The following is a 15,888-nucleotide window of genomic DNA, read 5'->3' on the forward strand; positions in this document are numbered from 1 at the left end:
CACATACTTAATTTAATAGACACATCCCAAAAAATATAACAACTTAACTGTCTAATTTAACGTGAAAAATTAATTATAAAAATGCTAATAATTGTTAATTTTACTCAAATCTTTTATATATTATTTTTAATAAAATAAATATTCAAATTGCATTCCATAACATTAAATTAAAATAATATAAAATCTTTTGCATATATCCATTACAATTGGTACCATACTAATTATATAAATATACGTGTGTAAATTTATAAATGGTAAGAAAATATTAATATATATAAAAAATATATATAAATTATATAAGTTTTATTATTTTATATTTGATTAGTGGTATAAAAAAGTTGTACAAAAATTAAAAATTATTTTATTTTTATATTTATATAAATTATTTTTTATTTTTATTTTAATATTTATCTTTCATTAATTTGAATTATTAATTATATTAAAATTAATAAAAAATAAAAATATATAATTATCAAATAAATGTTTTTTTAATATAAATAATACTATTATATAATTTGAATTATTTTATATATAAATTTTTATAATTTAACTTATATAATTAAATAGATAAAAGTTATTTATATATAAATTAATATTTAATAATTATTTTTAAATTTTATGTATTATTATAAATACTAGTGTGTCCGTGCATTTACACGAGTAATAATATAAAAAATCGTGAAAAAAATATTACAATAAAAATGTGATAGCATTTTTTATTTTATTTTTAACCGTTTTAAGTTTATGAATGGGTCCACAATCTGACTCAAGTATCCATTTACTCTCACATTGGACCTCTAAAACAATTGATAAAGTTGATTCCTCAACTCAATTAGTTTGACCTCTAGAGTCTACTTCTACGAGTAAAAGATAAAATGTAAAAATTACCATTAAAGTAGCTCAGACGAGACTTATTATATCCATATGAATTATATCCCCTATCTCTATAAATATGACAGAATTATTCCATTATTGCTAACTAATAATAGTGAAATCTATAGCAGAGTCAATAGATAATGATTAAAAACTATTAATGAATTACCGCGTTCATCAAATTTGGTGTTAAATTTAAAATATAAAGTATTATTAGCATAGTTGGTTAAAGGTTGTATTTGTTTTTGGTAGGTTTTAAGTTCGAGTCATACCTATAACATTTTTTATTTTATTTTTAATAGTATTAAGTTTATGGGCGGGTTAACCTACAATGACCCAAATATTCATTTATTTTTACATATATATTCAAATTAACCACAACTCAACTTTGACCCGACAAATCTGACACTTTAAAAATTGAACATTATTATTATTATATATATATATATATATTTATTTGTATATAAAAAAATATTAATTATTTGTATAAAATAAATATTAATATTAATAATTTTATATATAACTATTATTTTTTAATTAACAATATTAGTTTTTAAAATAATTATTATATTTAACTATAAGTAAATTTTTCACATTTAATTTTTTATATTTAATAAATATAATTTCTTAATTACGTAGTTAAATAAATATTTAAAAAATTGAAAAATAAAATAAAAATAACAATTTGTATTTATTATTGTTTAAATTATAAAATTAAACATAGTTAATATAAATAAGTTTTTAATTATAATTTTATAATATTATTATTATTATTATATTTTAAAATATAATAAATAAATTAAAATAGTTACTAATATTATACTTTTTTAAGATACAAATTATATCTAAATAATCATGTAGATATAAATAATAATCAACAAAACAACAATTTTAATTTAAACAATTGAATGTATAGCAATGAATCAAAAACAAAATAAACAATTTCAGAAATGACAATATATTCTCAAAAAAGCTAAAATTGCAATAAGAAAAAAGCTTGAATTCGAAATTGTAAAAACAATTGTTTGAATTAAATGTATAACAATGAATAAAAAACATAGGATAATATATTATCCAAATACAAGAACAACAACCATGACAAGAACAACAACCATTTCAAGGAATAACAACAATTCTAAATCATCACTATAAATCCTACTCTTAAAAGAAAGAGACACAAGACAAAAATTAATGAATCCTCATTGATGCTTCAAACAAAGACCAATACCTAAAATCTTTTGCAAAAGGTCACCAAAACAAATATATACAATGATAATCAAACCAGATGCAATAACATTACCATCATTGGATTTGGAGGATATCCATTCCCTTCTACCGAATTGTGACAAACTTGTTGGTACCATGTTTCGCCCAATGTGTCCTCAGATCAATCGGGTTACCAAAACTGTAACCTTCCAAAGCCATTTTCTCTAGAACCTTCTTAAACGCGCCTTGACTCATCTTCCTTCCAGCAATCCTAGCCCCTCTTCTTTTAGTACTCATTGGCAAAGGATAAGTAGATATTGTTGTAGTACAACAAGCCGATTGCCAACCACCACATCCCCATCGATAACACTGCTGCGCAGAACCGGTGCAAGAACAAACTGGTATGGGTATTGCAGAAATATCCATATTAACTCCATTAATAACCAAATCCATACTCTTCTTCACAGGTTTCCCTCGTTGAACAGAAGAACTACCATTCTCTTTTGGAACTGAAGATCCCTTCTTACTCTTCTTAGGCTTTGGAGCTTTTGGAGTTGTATTACTGTTTCTTTTCTTGGACCTTCCAATACCAACAACTTCCTTTCCAATGTTTGCATCTTCCAAACCAACACCAATCCTAGGATCTTTCAATGTCTCAGGTTGTTGCTGTTGCTGCTGCTGCTGATGCTGTATCATTTGCATTGGATGAGTTATGGAAGGTTCAGGAAGTAATGAGAAATTGTGATTGTGATTTCCTGGTAGCATGTTAAGAAATTTCTCTCTTTGACTCATCCAACTATCTCTTACATAATCCATATGTACAGGAGGAGCTTCTGAAACAACACAATCTCTTGGATGAAACCCGCCATTGTTAGCTACCATAACTGTATGTTCACGACCTGTTAAGAAAGGTTTCGAATTTCGCTCACCCACAGACGTAGCTGACATTAACTGCAAACCTAAATGACCTTTAATTGAAGAAGGTTCATAATATCCCCAATTTCGCATGTTCAATCCATCATCATCCATATCTAAGAATCAAAACCACCACAATAAGAATAAGAATAAAAAACAGAGATCATTAAACAATTTCCATCCTTTAAATCTCCAATTAGAACGGATTCGATTGAGGAAAGAACTAGTATAATCATCAAATTGATTTGCTAATCTCATGATTGCAATTAGAAAACCTGCAAACAATGGCGGAAAACGCCCAAAATGACAAAACAGATCTGGACAAATGCAGATATTTAAATTTCGAAAAGTAAACATCCGATCCACCAACTATGCGAGATTTAGCCGCAACCCAGATCCGTATAAACTAGGTTTTCAAAATTTAAGATCCAGATACACGTAAAATGAGGAAAAAAATACAATAAATTCATTGTTTAGGCTCAAGAGATGTCAAAATACAGATAAAAGTAATGAGAATGCAGAAGGAGATGCAGAGTATAGTGATTATATAGAGAGAGAACGAGAAAAGTCCGCATTTGTAAGAGAGAGAGATTGAGATGTAAAGAGAGAGATAGGATGAGAGAGAGAAAAACTTACTTGTGGGTAAACAGCTAGGGTTTTTTTTTTTTTGCCTTTCTGGAGAGAGGAGAGAGAACCCAGATGGAGGAGAGGGTGAGAGAGAAAGACAGAAAGAAGAAAGAGAGAGATTTTGAATACTTTTTCTCTTTCCTCTTTTAGGGTTTTTTATTTTCTTTATTTATCAAATTTTTAAATATAATTCTAATTTTATATTAAATTTCCGAAATGGTGATATTTCATTATTATTATTTATTAATTCTCTTTCCCATGTTTAATGTCTAACAAATTAGGATCTAAAATATTATTTAGTCAATATATTTAAATATGTTAAAAAAACAAAAAAAATAGTTTTATTTTATTTATAGATTAGAGTTTATTTTTTTGAAATAATTAAACCATTTTTATTTGGAATTTGGATTGCTGTCCTAAAAGACTGTTTCACTTGTTGTATATTGAGACAGCAACTCCTCGTTCTTTCATTTGATGTTGGAATTTTAGTAGTTTTATCATAGTAATTAGACATTTTTTTTTAAATAAACAAAAATGTTTGTGATATTATTTTATTGTATTATTTTTGTTTTTTAATTAATTTATTACATTTTAAATGAAATGATATTGAGAGACTTTTTGAAGGCATCTTTTAAGAATTGCATATTATTTTTTAGAACTAAATTTTTTAATTATTCAAATTTGGTTTGGGATTAAAATAGTATATAAGAAAGTATTTCAAAAAATTTAAATAAAAATAAAAATATATTTATTTTAAAAAAAAGATTGTAACTACATAAGTATGGTTTATCAAATATATTTTTATTTTAAATTAACATCTTTTTTCTATATATACTCTTTAAAACTGCTTAATAAAGTTTGAATATTTTAAAAAGTGTGATGGGTGGAAAATATAGAAAAATCAAAATAGTTATTAATTTTTTTTTTTTTTTTACCAATGTGATAAATTAATTATAAAAAATACTATATCAAAGCTTATTTTTGTATGAATAAACCTCAAATTAACTAAACTTTTATAATTGGAACCATATAAAACAATTCAAACTTTTGAGTCTTATTTAATAAAAATAGCATAAGTCTTCTAATAGTATTTGGATTTTGGACCATTAAATAATATAATCACCTTATCTCAATTTATAGTGTTCACAATCTTATTAAAAAAATTTATGGCCCATCCTAAATATATCATAGTCTGAAAATTTGAATCCAAATCCTGCTATATTTTTTTATTTTATTTGAGTAGAAATAGAATAAAATAATTCGTCTCGATAATACGGTTAGATCTGAACCGTCTGCCTGGTTACAGTATTTCATTCAGTTTCTCTTAGACTGGCTGGCTAGAGAGAGAGAGAAAGTCTAATGGAGAAGACGGAAGTGCAAGAAGCTCTTCTTCCCGCCGACAGCTCTAAGAATGGAGCTATTCCGATTCATTATAGGTATTTCGATCATTACTCAACATCTTACATTGATCAGTTGCTCCTTTTGTTCTTTCTGATTACAATTTTTGATGATTGGATTCAATTTATATTCCAGCGAATGAGGCCTGATTTGATTTGAGAATGTGACTAGTTTTGGACTTACATCGAACATGATAATGAACATCGTGTATCTCTGTCATTCGCTACCAATTTATTTATATCAGTCATTGATGCCTACTTTGCCGATTCGTTTGTTCGATCGCTACTGGATGATCGCATATGGCTCCATTTGCAGTTTCCTGGTACGTAACTAACACCTAGCTAGCTTTCCGTTCGTTTAATTGTATGTCTGAATCTGCGTTTGTATATTTCACTTTCTCTCTTGACAACTCTGAAATCTGATATGATTATCTGTGTGTAGAATCATTAATACACAAATTCCATAATTAACCTAGGTACTGTAGATCTTGAGTGTTGAAATAGTGTGTAAATAGGAGCAAAGGCTTCTGATATATAACGAATTCAAAAGAATTGCGAATTAATTATTGGTATATATGACAGTGAACACTAATTCTGTGGCTAATTGCCATGATTCCATAAACAAGGTCTTCAGTTCCATGTGTTGATTCAGTCAGCAGCTACTGTATATCTCAAAGATCTTTCAACTCATCTTCTTATTCTCTTCCGTTCTTGTTCATGTCAATTGGAGCTGGTGGTATCCAGTCTGCTTCAGCTTCAGGTGCAGATCAGCTTCAAGATGCACAATCTTTGGAGAAAACTGGCTCCATGGAAACGTACCAAAGTTAGTTGGTACAATTCCATGACAGCATTCTCAGTTGTGATCATGCTCTTGTCTGCCCTTTCTTTCTTCCTAACAAGTAGAAACCAAAATCGAGCTCAGGGTTTATTCAAATGATAGTGGTGACTTACAAGAAGAGAAATCTGATGTTACCATGGAAGGACAATGATTTGTTGTATTATCACACAACAAACATACTGGAAACAAAACAAAGAATAATCAATAGAGAAAATAATAGAGAGAAATAAATTAATGAGTAGTTAGGTTCTCGTTAAGATCAATAAGTTAGGCAACTCTCCTGCTGACTTTTTAGCTGAATTGATAGGGGAATTGATGAAAACAATCATCATCTGATTTCTTTCTATTAATTAATTACACTACACTATGTTGATAGTTTTGTTCTTTGATGATGATTTTTATGTGATTGTGACAAAATAACAGTTGTTAATATATAGGTTGAATATATCTACTTCTAAAATTAACCCAACAACTAACTAAATATACAATAATGAAGTTGTGGGAGCAAGAAAATGTCTATCTATCTATTATAGTGACAAGAGCAAGAAGAAGAGATCAAGGATCGATCGATCTTCAAATACTAACTAATATATCTATTTCAGAAACTAAGGGGATAATAATTTTGAAATGTTCTTAAATCTCAACAACAAGTCAACTCTACCAATCATTCATTATGTAAGTAAGTAATAAACCACATATACCCAAAACAAACATTTCCCCCTATGCATGAATTATATTCTTACTACTTTACCCCATTTATTTATTTCTATTCCTCCCCCTGCTTCCTCTTCCTCTGGTCCCAACAATCTGCATTACCCCACCCTGGCATATACACTTCCTCATCAAAATCCTCATCTTCTTTTTTCTCCTTTTCCTCCTCCTCCTTACTCCCTTCGTCTGTCAAAAGAAAATATTACATAAATCTCGACTTCATACTCAAATACATAATCAAAATATTCAGTAGAATCATATTCTAAAATGAAGTTATAAAGAAACAACCCGGCATCATATCTTCTTTTTACCATCTTCTACTATTGCTGCTGTAACATTTACTAGACTTTCCCAACAGCATTGTACTTCAAAGTAAGGTAGAGTACCATGAACCAAATCATGAACCGCAATAGGCTCTACTGACTCATTTTTTATGTTGTACCAAACCAATGAAGCTTTTGAAACATAATTCATCCATATCAGTACTTTCTTACCAGTTTTTGAATAAGCAACAGATTTTAAAGTTCGAAGTTGTAAGTCCTCAGTAGGTTCTGTTGACAATGAAATCATTTTCGACCAATGTTCATTATTCCCACCGTGGTCCTCTAACAGCCAAATATCAACGATACCTGATTCGTGGCGGCAAGACAGGGATAAGAATCCCTCAAAACTGTCCAAATTTGTTTGCTTGATCTTTGGTTAAACCCTAGATACTAGCCTAGGTACGTACGTAGTTCGTACGTAGTTACTATTGACTGACTGACTAGAAATCCTAATTAGAAATTCCAACAGAAAATTGATTTGTTAAATTCAATGAACTTTTCCGTGGTGTTTTCTAATGATCGAACGACCGACGATAGAAATATGTATGGACGAAGAAGAGGAAATGAATAAGTCCATTGATATAAAATTTGAATCCCAATTCAATCGATCAAAATCTAGGCCAAACATTGATCAACAATAACTAAAAATATGTAAAAACTTATGCATGTCAGGTGTTTCGTAAAATTTGTGTAGCAGAGAAGAAGGTTGTAAGCCCTCTCAAGTCCACTCACTAAACTCAGTTTGTGAATTTGATTTCATTGTTTGTTATCGCTCTCATTGCATACCTATTTCATAATTTTATCGTTTTATGCCTTTTAATTGGCTGATTGATCGATCTCGATCGATCCTCTGTTGTTATTCATATATCTGACTGACTGACTGGTAGGAATAGGATAGAGACCTAAGTTTAGGTATGATCATGTAAATAAACTGTATTTCAATCTATGTGGCTTAATACAATCTTGCATTGTCTGTTTTTTTTGTAGATGTCTGAGATTTCCTCATTGCCGGATGATATTTTAGGAGAAATTCTTTGCCGATTCAATGTTAAGGATCTGCTATGTTTAAAATGCGTATCTAATCTTTGGAGTGACCTCATCAGTAGCCCGTATTTCGTCAAAATACATGGGAACAGATCGGTCCAAAGGAAGACCAACCTCAACCTTTTCGTGAGTCACGCGCGAACCAACATTTTACACGAGGTGATGGAAGAACAATACTTTTAGGTTGATTTTTATTCCCTCGGCAACGATCTTCACCAAGTAGCAATTGACCACCCACCATTGACCCGCGGTGTATTCTGTAAGAGCCATAACGGTTTAATCTGCATGGCAAGCGATATGAACGATGTTTTGTATGCAATCCCTCTACAAGAAAGTGTATGCAACTGCCTCAGCCGCCGCCACCACCACTACAAAAGAACGAGCTGTCTGAATATTACACAACTGGTGACTTTTATTTTGATTATGATGGGATAAACGACGAATACAAAGTGGTGAAAATGGATATATTGGGAAAGCATCCAATAGATCGCCTCCACTTCGATTATGATATTCATGTTTTTGATTTGAAATCAAATTTGTGGCACCACGTAGAGAGGTGTCCTCATTTGCCAAACTTTAAGGGAAGAACTGCCCTATGTAATCGATCTCTGTTCTGGATGTCAGGAGAATTGGAATATAATGTGGAGAGTTTTATCGTGACACTTGATCTTGTTACTGAGAATTTTCGAGTTGTTTTAAATCCCCAGTACACTGATTCTCGAATCTCGACAGATTTGGACAGTTTTGAGGGATTCTTATCCCTGTCTTGCCACTACGAATCAGGTATCGTTGATATTTGGCTGTTAGAGGACCACAGTGAGAATAATGAACATTGGTCGAAAATGATTTCATTGTCAACAGAACCTATTGAGGACTTACAACTTTGAACTTTAAAACCTGTTGCTTATTCAAAATCTGGTAAGAAAGTATTGATGTGAATGGATTATGTTTCAAAAACTTCATTGGTTTGGTACAACATAGAAAATGAGTCAGTAGAGCCTATTGCGGTTCATGATTTGGTTCATGGTACTCTACCTTACTTTGAAGTACAATGCTGTTGGGAAAGTCTAGTAATGTTACAGCAGCAATAGCAGAAGATGGTAAAAAGAAGATATGATGTCGGGTTGTTTCTTTATAACTAATTTTAGAATATGATTCATACTGAATATTTTGATTATGTGTTTGAGTATGAAGTCGAGATTTATGTAATATTTCTTTTGACAGACGAAGGGAGGGAGTAAGGAGGAGGAGGAAAAGGAGAAAGAAGAAGATGAGGAAGTGTATATGCCAGGGTTGGGTAATGCAGATTGTTGGGGACCAGAGGAAGAGTAGAGAGAGGAATAGAAATAAATAAATGGGGTAAAGTAGTAAGAATATAATTCATGCATAAGGGGGAAATGTTTGTTTTGGGTATATGTGATTTATTACTTACTTACATAATGAATGATTGGTAGAGTTGGCTTGTTGTTGAGATTTAAGAACATTTCAAAATCATCATCCCCTTAGTTTCTGAAATAGATATATTAGTTAGTATTTGAAGATCGATCGATCATTGATCTCTTCTTCTTGCTCTTGTCACTATAGATAGATAGACATTTCCTTGCTCCCACAACTTCATTATTGCATATTTAGTTAGTTGTATTTGTTTTGTTGTTGGGTTCATTTTAGAAGTAGATATATTCAACCTATATATTAACAACTGTTATTTTGTCACAATCACATAAAAATCATCATCAAAGAACAAAACTATCAACATAGTGTAATTAATTAATGGAAAGAAATCAGATGATGATTGCTTCCAACCCTTTTGCCACCTTTGTGTTTACAAAGGATCCAAGCATATAAGCATATGAATCTTACTATCATCTGGAATTCACCCTTCCAAAAATTGTTCAAAAAGCCATCTATATGCGTCAAGCCATTTCAGCCATGGTTTTAAAGTTAATAAATTTATCTATATATTGTCCAATTTCATTAAAAACAAGAGATTAGGTAGAAAGAGTTTTATTTTACTAAGTAAAAAGTCGAAATTATATGGAGAAAAAAGAAAAGGCCATTTAAATGATAAGCAAACTAAAGATAAATAAGAATGATGTATACATTTACAAAATATGATTTTTTCTAATATTCTCCAAAATAATAGTAGTCTCTTTTATAAAATACAGAACTTATAAAGCTTTTTTTATTTGTATAATCACGCTTGATTATACAACCAAGGATTATATCCAACTCGAATTCTCACATCTAACTGTTGAACTAATTTAGGCCAAATGTAAATATTTTCCAATGAATCCCAAAATTCTTAAGACCTTAACTTAAACCATCATCTATCAACAACCAAGTACAACAAAACAATCTTTGAGAATTAGTATAACTAATTTCCAAACTTACACAAACCTCACCTCGGAATCCTGCGAAACAAACAAATGTCATGTCACAAACCAATTAGCAAATGTTTTTTTATCACCTGATTGCTCCCAACATATTGGCACCATCAAGCTTTGCACCTTCTAAACGCTGAATCAAAGCAAAATTCCCCATAATCAAGCAAATCATAAGACTCCAGACTAAATACAATTAATAATATATTCTGAACTTAAACCATGCACATAATTTCTGTTTAAATTAGGTTTACAACAACTTCAATTGCATATCAAAATCCCAGAAAGAGAGTCTTGGGTTTTTTTATGGGATTATTTGAAAAGGTAGGTTTTATGGAATTATTTGGATTGAATGACTAATATGTCCTTTTGATAGAAGAATTAAGTGATTAGATGGTTGAAAAGATGAGTATAGATTTTTTTTTTATGAAAAAAACGCATCAAACCAGCTCTTGAAAAAATTAAGCTTGTTTGATGTGGGGTTAATTTGAAAAATATCTAGGTTATGAAATCAAAATCTTGAAGGAGACAAACAATTGAATTGATTAAAGAGACCCAACCTGAAGATGTGCAGAACGCAAGTCAGCTCCACAGAAGCTACAGTCTATCAAACAGGCATATGCAAAATAAGAGAAGAAATCATGTGAAGCAGCATTCACATAGTTATAGTTCACCAAAAAACAATGACTACATAAAGTTGAATGTACTTCATAGATGGGGGATTGTCATCAAAAAGAAGGGGGAATTGATAAAGAAAATCAAATAGCCTTAATGATAGACCTCACATCAGCCTACCTACACATCTGACAATTGCCTAGTTTGAAAATAAAATAATATGACATAACCATTCAACAAAATTACAAAGTGCATTGTACTGAATGTTTTTCCTTTTGAGATTCAATGTGTTTATGTTGCTAGATAATCCCATAATTTTTTTAAAATTTCTCATATTTGACATTTATATATAAATTACCAATTGTCAAAAAAAGTTTACAATACAAGGTTTTACCTTGCAAATTTGCACTTTGAAGATTTGCTCCAGCTAACAAAGCTCCACGGAGGTTTGCCAAACTCACATCTTCCCTAGGCAAAGACAAAAATAATTAGCACGGGCTTCTTCCTAAATTCAAACAAGATCTAGAATCGATATTAAGAAAGTGTATTTCATAGTTCATAATATTTTGCCCACACCCCCAACCCGGGCCTCAAAAAAAGCAAAAAATAATAGGAAGTTCTTAATCTTATTCCTCGTTTTCTCATTTTCTATATGGAAGCAATATTTAGGAAATTAGAGCATGCCTGACTTACTCACGCAATGTTGCATTATGGAATATAGAACCTTCAGCATCTGCATCCTGTGATTTATAATAAGGAGTGATATTTTACATCATTAAAACTTGTCCCAATAATAACTGAGATTAATCAGAATTTCAGTAATCACTTAAATAAATAAGAAGATTTTAATCGTATGATGATAGAAGTGTAAAAAGGGAGCATATTAGGATCCTTACCATAACTAGCTACAAGCTAAAATCTTATTACTTAGCAGTTCATATAAAGATTTCCAAGGCAAACCATAGCATAGCTTACGCGAAACTTTGCGCATTGAAGGTTTGCCCTGGAGAAGAATACATTCTTGAGACATGAATAACTGAAATCCACACATGACAAATCCTGCATATAAAGCACAAAAAATGAATGAGAGATAATAATAATACTAGTGGAAGAAAGAGATTTTAACACAACAATAAAGCTGTAAGCCAAATATAAAGAAGCTAGACAGTTTCATGAATATGTTGCACACTAATTAACACAAGTTAATTATGCTGCTATGTGATATTGACAATTCTTCCTATTTTATGTTCTTATTTTGTTTGTGAAGCAACAAATGCAAAGTCTTCCCAGAAAGATTAAAATCATCAAGAGCAAATGTCAATATGGAGTTTTCCCAGGTTATTAGCATTAGAAATCTCCAGGAGACAGCAAAGCAAGCATGCAGTTTGGAAAATTACCAGCTTTGAAAGATCAAGGCCAGAAAGATTCAATCCTCGAAATCTGACTCGTTCTGACTGTATGCATTTGATGATATCTATCCTAGTCAATTCACTAACCAACTCTTCATCTTCCTTTCTCTTATTCAAAGTAGCATTAATTCCATCTGCTAGTACCTGTTCCAATGAGTATAAAAGTAACTAACACCACTTGAACAAAGGAAACCATAATCCATTTTCTAACCTTAATAATAAGAAATAAATAAAAGGATAATTGAACAGAAAATCATTTTGACATGCAAACATGTCACGCCCCGAACCAAGGCATGAGGCGTGCAGACACCGCATGTCATTAGCCAAATATAACATGCTAGGCTAAACAAAAAACTTCTTCTAACCATTATTCCTAAAAACTTTCCTTTCATATTACATACCTTCTATACATCCATACTAACACAAAAAGAGAGTAACTCTTTACCGGCTAATCTATACTACTATAGTCTTCTCACTCTTAATTCCCTTGACTAGTCGTTGTTCTTATCTGAAAAGAATCCATTTAAAAAAGATGAGCTAAACAAGCTCAGTAAGAAAATCAACCCTTCTACAGCTGGATCAAGAAGCCAAATATAAGTTAACCAACTATTAAGTAATTAAGATACTCATTAGACAGAAAATAATATACTTTAATAATAACTCTGAGATCAAGATAAAGTCTGTATTATCATAATAATTTAATAAGCCATCTATCAAGACTTTTAAGTCTTGCATAGACGCATTAGCCATCAACCAAGACATAAGCGTCTTGCGTTGACGCGCTATCAATCAAGACATAGGTCTTGCATTGACGCATGGGCCATCAACCAAGACATAAGTGTCTTGCGTTGACGCATATAACCGGTGTAAGCGGAACTCGAGGCACAAATAGTTCATTATTAGACAAACATTACAAAATCAAGTCCAGAATAATAAAAATAGTTCAATCGACATAATTATGTAAAACTTCATTCTCAAGTCCAAATCTATCGTAATCCATCTCATTGTCGAAATAATACACTCAATCTGTTTAGAAACCCATTTCTCATAAACCATTCTTTTATCAAAAACCATTTCAAAATCATCAATCATAAATCCTCGTTTCATCAAAACCCATTTCAGAATCAACTATTATAAACATATCCTTTTATCAAAACAATTTCAGAATCATCTATCTTAAACTATCATTTTATCAAATTCATTATCAAAATACACATGCATTCTTGATCCATACATTTATAAACCCATTTAACAATAAATCTGTAACCCTAAAATCTGTTTGATGAAAACCAACCTCTTATACCCAAAATACTTATACATATATATATTTTAAAAACTAAAACTGTAGAAGAATAGATTTCCTTACCTAATTTCCTATAAACTCTTAATTCTCTTTATTCCCTTCAACCAAACTCAAATCTACAAACCCTGATTCTCTCTCTATGTAACTAAAGAGTAAAAATACAAATGATCTTCAAGTTTAGGACTACATGCATTGAAAGGTTATTAGATAATGACATTTGTCATTTACCTAATATCATAACCCATCTGCCCATTATCTCTCTCATAGAATAGTCCAAGTGTCATTCATGCCTTATTTCACTTATTTTTTCTTTAAAGCAAAACAGGTGTGACCACATGTTAAGCCACTATCATTAAAATATGAAGTCTTTTATTTTTTTAAATCTGGATATTACAAAACAGACATCCAAAATAAGTGAACCAATTATGCATAATTGCAAATAGAATTTAGAGCAAAGTCCAAATAATTGTAAGGAATACCACTCTATAAGTAGTTCACGGGAAATATGTCATATTCCACGAAGAATAAGAAATGAGGATTATATCAAGATCATATTGCATGCCATCTCCTTATCCAGTTATCAAACTTTACGGAACCCAAGGATATCAAGCTTATTCTAGTCCAAAACAAATCCTACAATGATATGGAGAGCATTTTCATCTATCATCTAGATGCCTCACTACCAATCAGCATCACATGGCTATATTACATGTATTTTGTTTCCAATCTGTAACATTTTATCTATCTTATTATCTATTGATTATGAACTCATAGAAGACAGTAGAAGTGTGAACTCGGGATCTGTTTAAATTAGAACTGCAGCAAACACTGCAGAATAACCTTATAGCTTATAGGTTTATAGCTTATTGATTATATACAACCCCTAAGAAAATAAACAATCCTACATAAACTCGCAGTTGCAAAGTAAAAAAAGGGAAATACCAAAGGAAAAATGGGGTAAAAATACCAATTTCAATTGCTTCATAATGCTTCACAAACTCTGAACAGAACTCATAAATCCATGGATTCAACATGGTATATCTACTTACTACAGAAAAATAGTGCAAGAAAATAATTGGAGGATAATATATAAGAAGAACAATTATTTAGACTGGCAGTGGATTGGCTTACAAGAAGCTGATAATACTCTGCCTCCCTCAAAAGCTCCGCATATTCAGAATCTTTTAGTGAAGGAATAACACCATCTCTCAACCAATTCAGAATGTGACGAAAATGTTTTCCATCTCTATCAACAAACACATACCCCTGATAAAAAAAACCAAGCATTTGAAGCAGATAACAGCTGCCTTATAAGACAAGTCAATACATTCTCTTCCATACAAACTAATGAGAAATAAACAGCCTCTTGACATATTCCAGACAAAACACAACCACCTATTGTCAGAGACTTCATATTAAAGAATTTACCTTTTTAGTTCATTTTCATTTATCATCATTTAATTGACCAAAATGAAAAAAAAACATGGCCAATTTTAAACTTATAAACTTCAGTATCAGAAAACAAGACATCTGAAGATTGCAAAAGTATTACTAATAAATACAACAATAAAATTCCCCTGAACATACCTTTGCAGATTCCTCACAGACAGTATGACGGCCACTGAACATAGCAGCAAGCATCAAATCTCGTTCACGCATAGTCAAAGTATCAATTGTGGTGGAAAACTTCTTGCCTCCTTCAAATTATAAACAAAACCCAACGAAAAATAATCACTACAATATTGTGCAATAGAAGCTGGGAATACCATTTGATGCGAACTGAAATAAATTGAAGGTCGATTTCATATTGTTCCATGATTGAAAGTATTAGAGACCTGATAGATGCCTTCAGATATCTCGTGAGCCTTTCTTTAGGGGTTCAGAATATATTATTAATTGTATTTAGTCTGGAGTCTTATGATTTGCTTGATTATGGGGAATTTTTCTTTGATTCAGCGTTTAGAAGGTGCAAAGCTTGATGGTGCCAATATGTTGGGAGTAATCAGGTGATAAAAAAACATTTGCTAATTGGTTTGTGACATGACATTTGAAATGGCTTGACGCATATAGATGGCTTTTTGAACAATTTTTGGAAGGGTTAAGAGGGTGAATTCTAGATGATAGTAAGATTCATATGCTTGACTCATACAGATGACACTAATTAAGACTAGAATTGTGATTGCAGATGATAGTAAGATTCATATGCTTGTATCCTTTGTAAACATAAAGGTGGCAAAAGGGTTGGA

The 15,888-nt window shown here is 30.9% G+C and overlaps 2 protein-coding genes and 1 long non-coding RNA gene across 3 annotated transcripts; 1 reads left to right on the plus strand and 2 right to left on the minus strand.

Annotated features, from left to right (window-relative positions):
- Positions 1 to 1,842: 1,842 nt before the first annotated feature.
- On the minus strand, positions 1,843 to 3,677 carry LOC124941953 (protein BASIC PENTACYSTEINE2-like). Its single transcript, XM_047482345.1, has 2 exons — positions 3,631 to 3,677; positions 1,843 to 3,110 (listed from the first exon to the last, which is right to left on the minus strand). The coding sequence occupies exon 2, from the start codon at positions 3,106 to 3,108 to the stop codon at positions 2,206 to 2,208; it is 903 nt and encodes a 300-aa protein (XP_047338301.1). The 5' UTR covers positions 3,109 to 3,110; positions 3,631 to 3,677; the 3' UTR covers positions 1,843 to 2,205.
- Positions 3,678 to 4,923: 1,246 nt separating this feature from the next.
- Positions 4,924 to 9,324, plus strand: LOC124941958. The gene is made up of 4 exons (XR_007099650.1): positions 4,924 to 5,057; positions 5,155 to 5,341; positions 7,878 to 8,717; positions 9,159 to 9,324. It is a non-coding gene; the product is annotated as an uncharacterized LOC124941958 (long non-coding RNA).
- A 1,008-nt stretch (positions 9,325 to 10,332) lies between these two features.
- Positions 10,333 to 15,306, minus strand: LOC124943049 (FH protein interacting protein FIP2-like). The gene is made up of 9 exons (XM_047483615.1): positions 15,230 to 15,306; positions 14,774 to 14,908; positions 12,328 to 12,483; positions 11,906 to 11,989; positions 11,624 to 11,670; positions 11,325 to 11,398; positions 10,876 to 10,919; positions 10,402 to 10,451; positions 10,333 to 10,345 (listed from the first exon to the last, which is right to left on the minus strand). The coding sequence occupies exons 1-9, from the start codon at positions 15,299 to 15,301 to the stop codon at positions 10,333 to 10,335; spliced, it is 675 nt and encodes a 224-aa protein (XP_047339571.1). The 5' UTR covers positions 15,302 to 15,306.
- Positions 15,307 to 15,888: the final 582 nt, after the last annotated feature.

The sequence above is a fragment of the Impatiens glandulifera genome, chromosome 6, assembly GCF_907164915.1.
Source record: "Impatiens glandulifera chromosome 6, dImpGla2.1, whole genome shotgun sequence".
Taxonomy (NCBI): domain Eukaryota; kingdom Viridiplantae; phylum Streptophyta; class Magnoliopsida; order Ericales; family Balsaminaceae; genus Impatiens; species Impatiens glandulifera.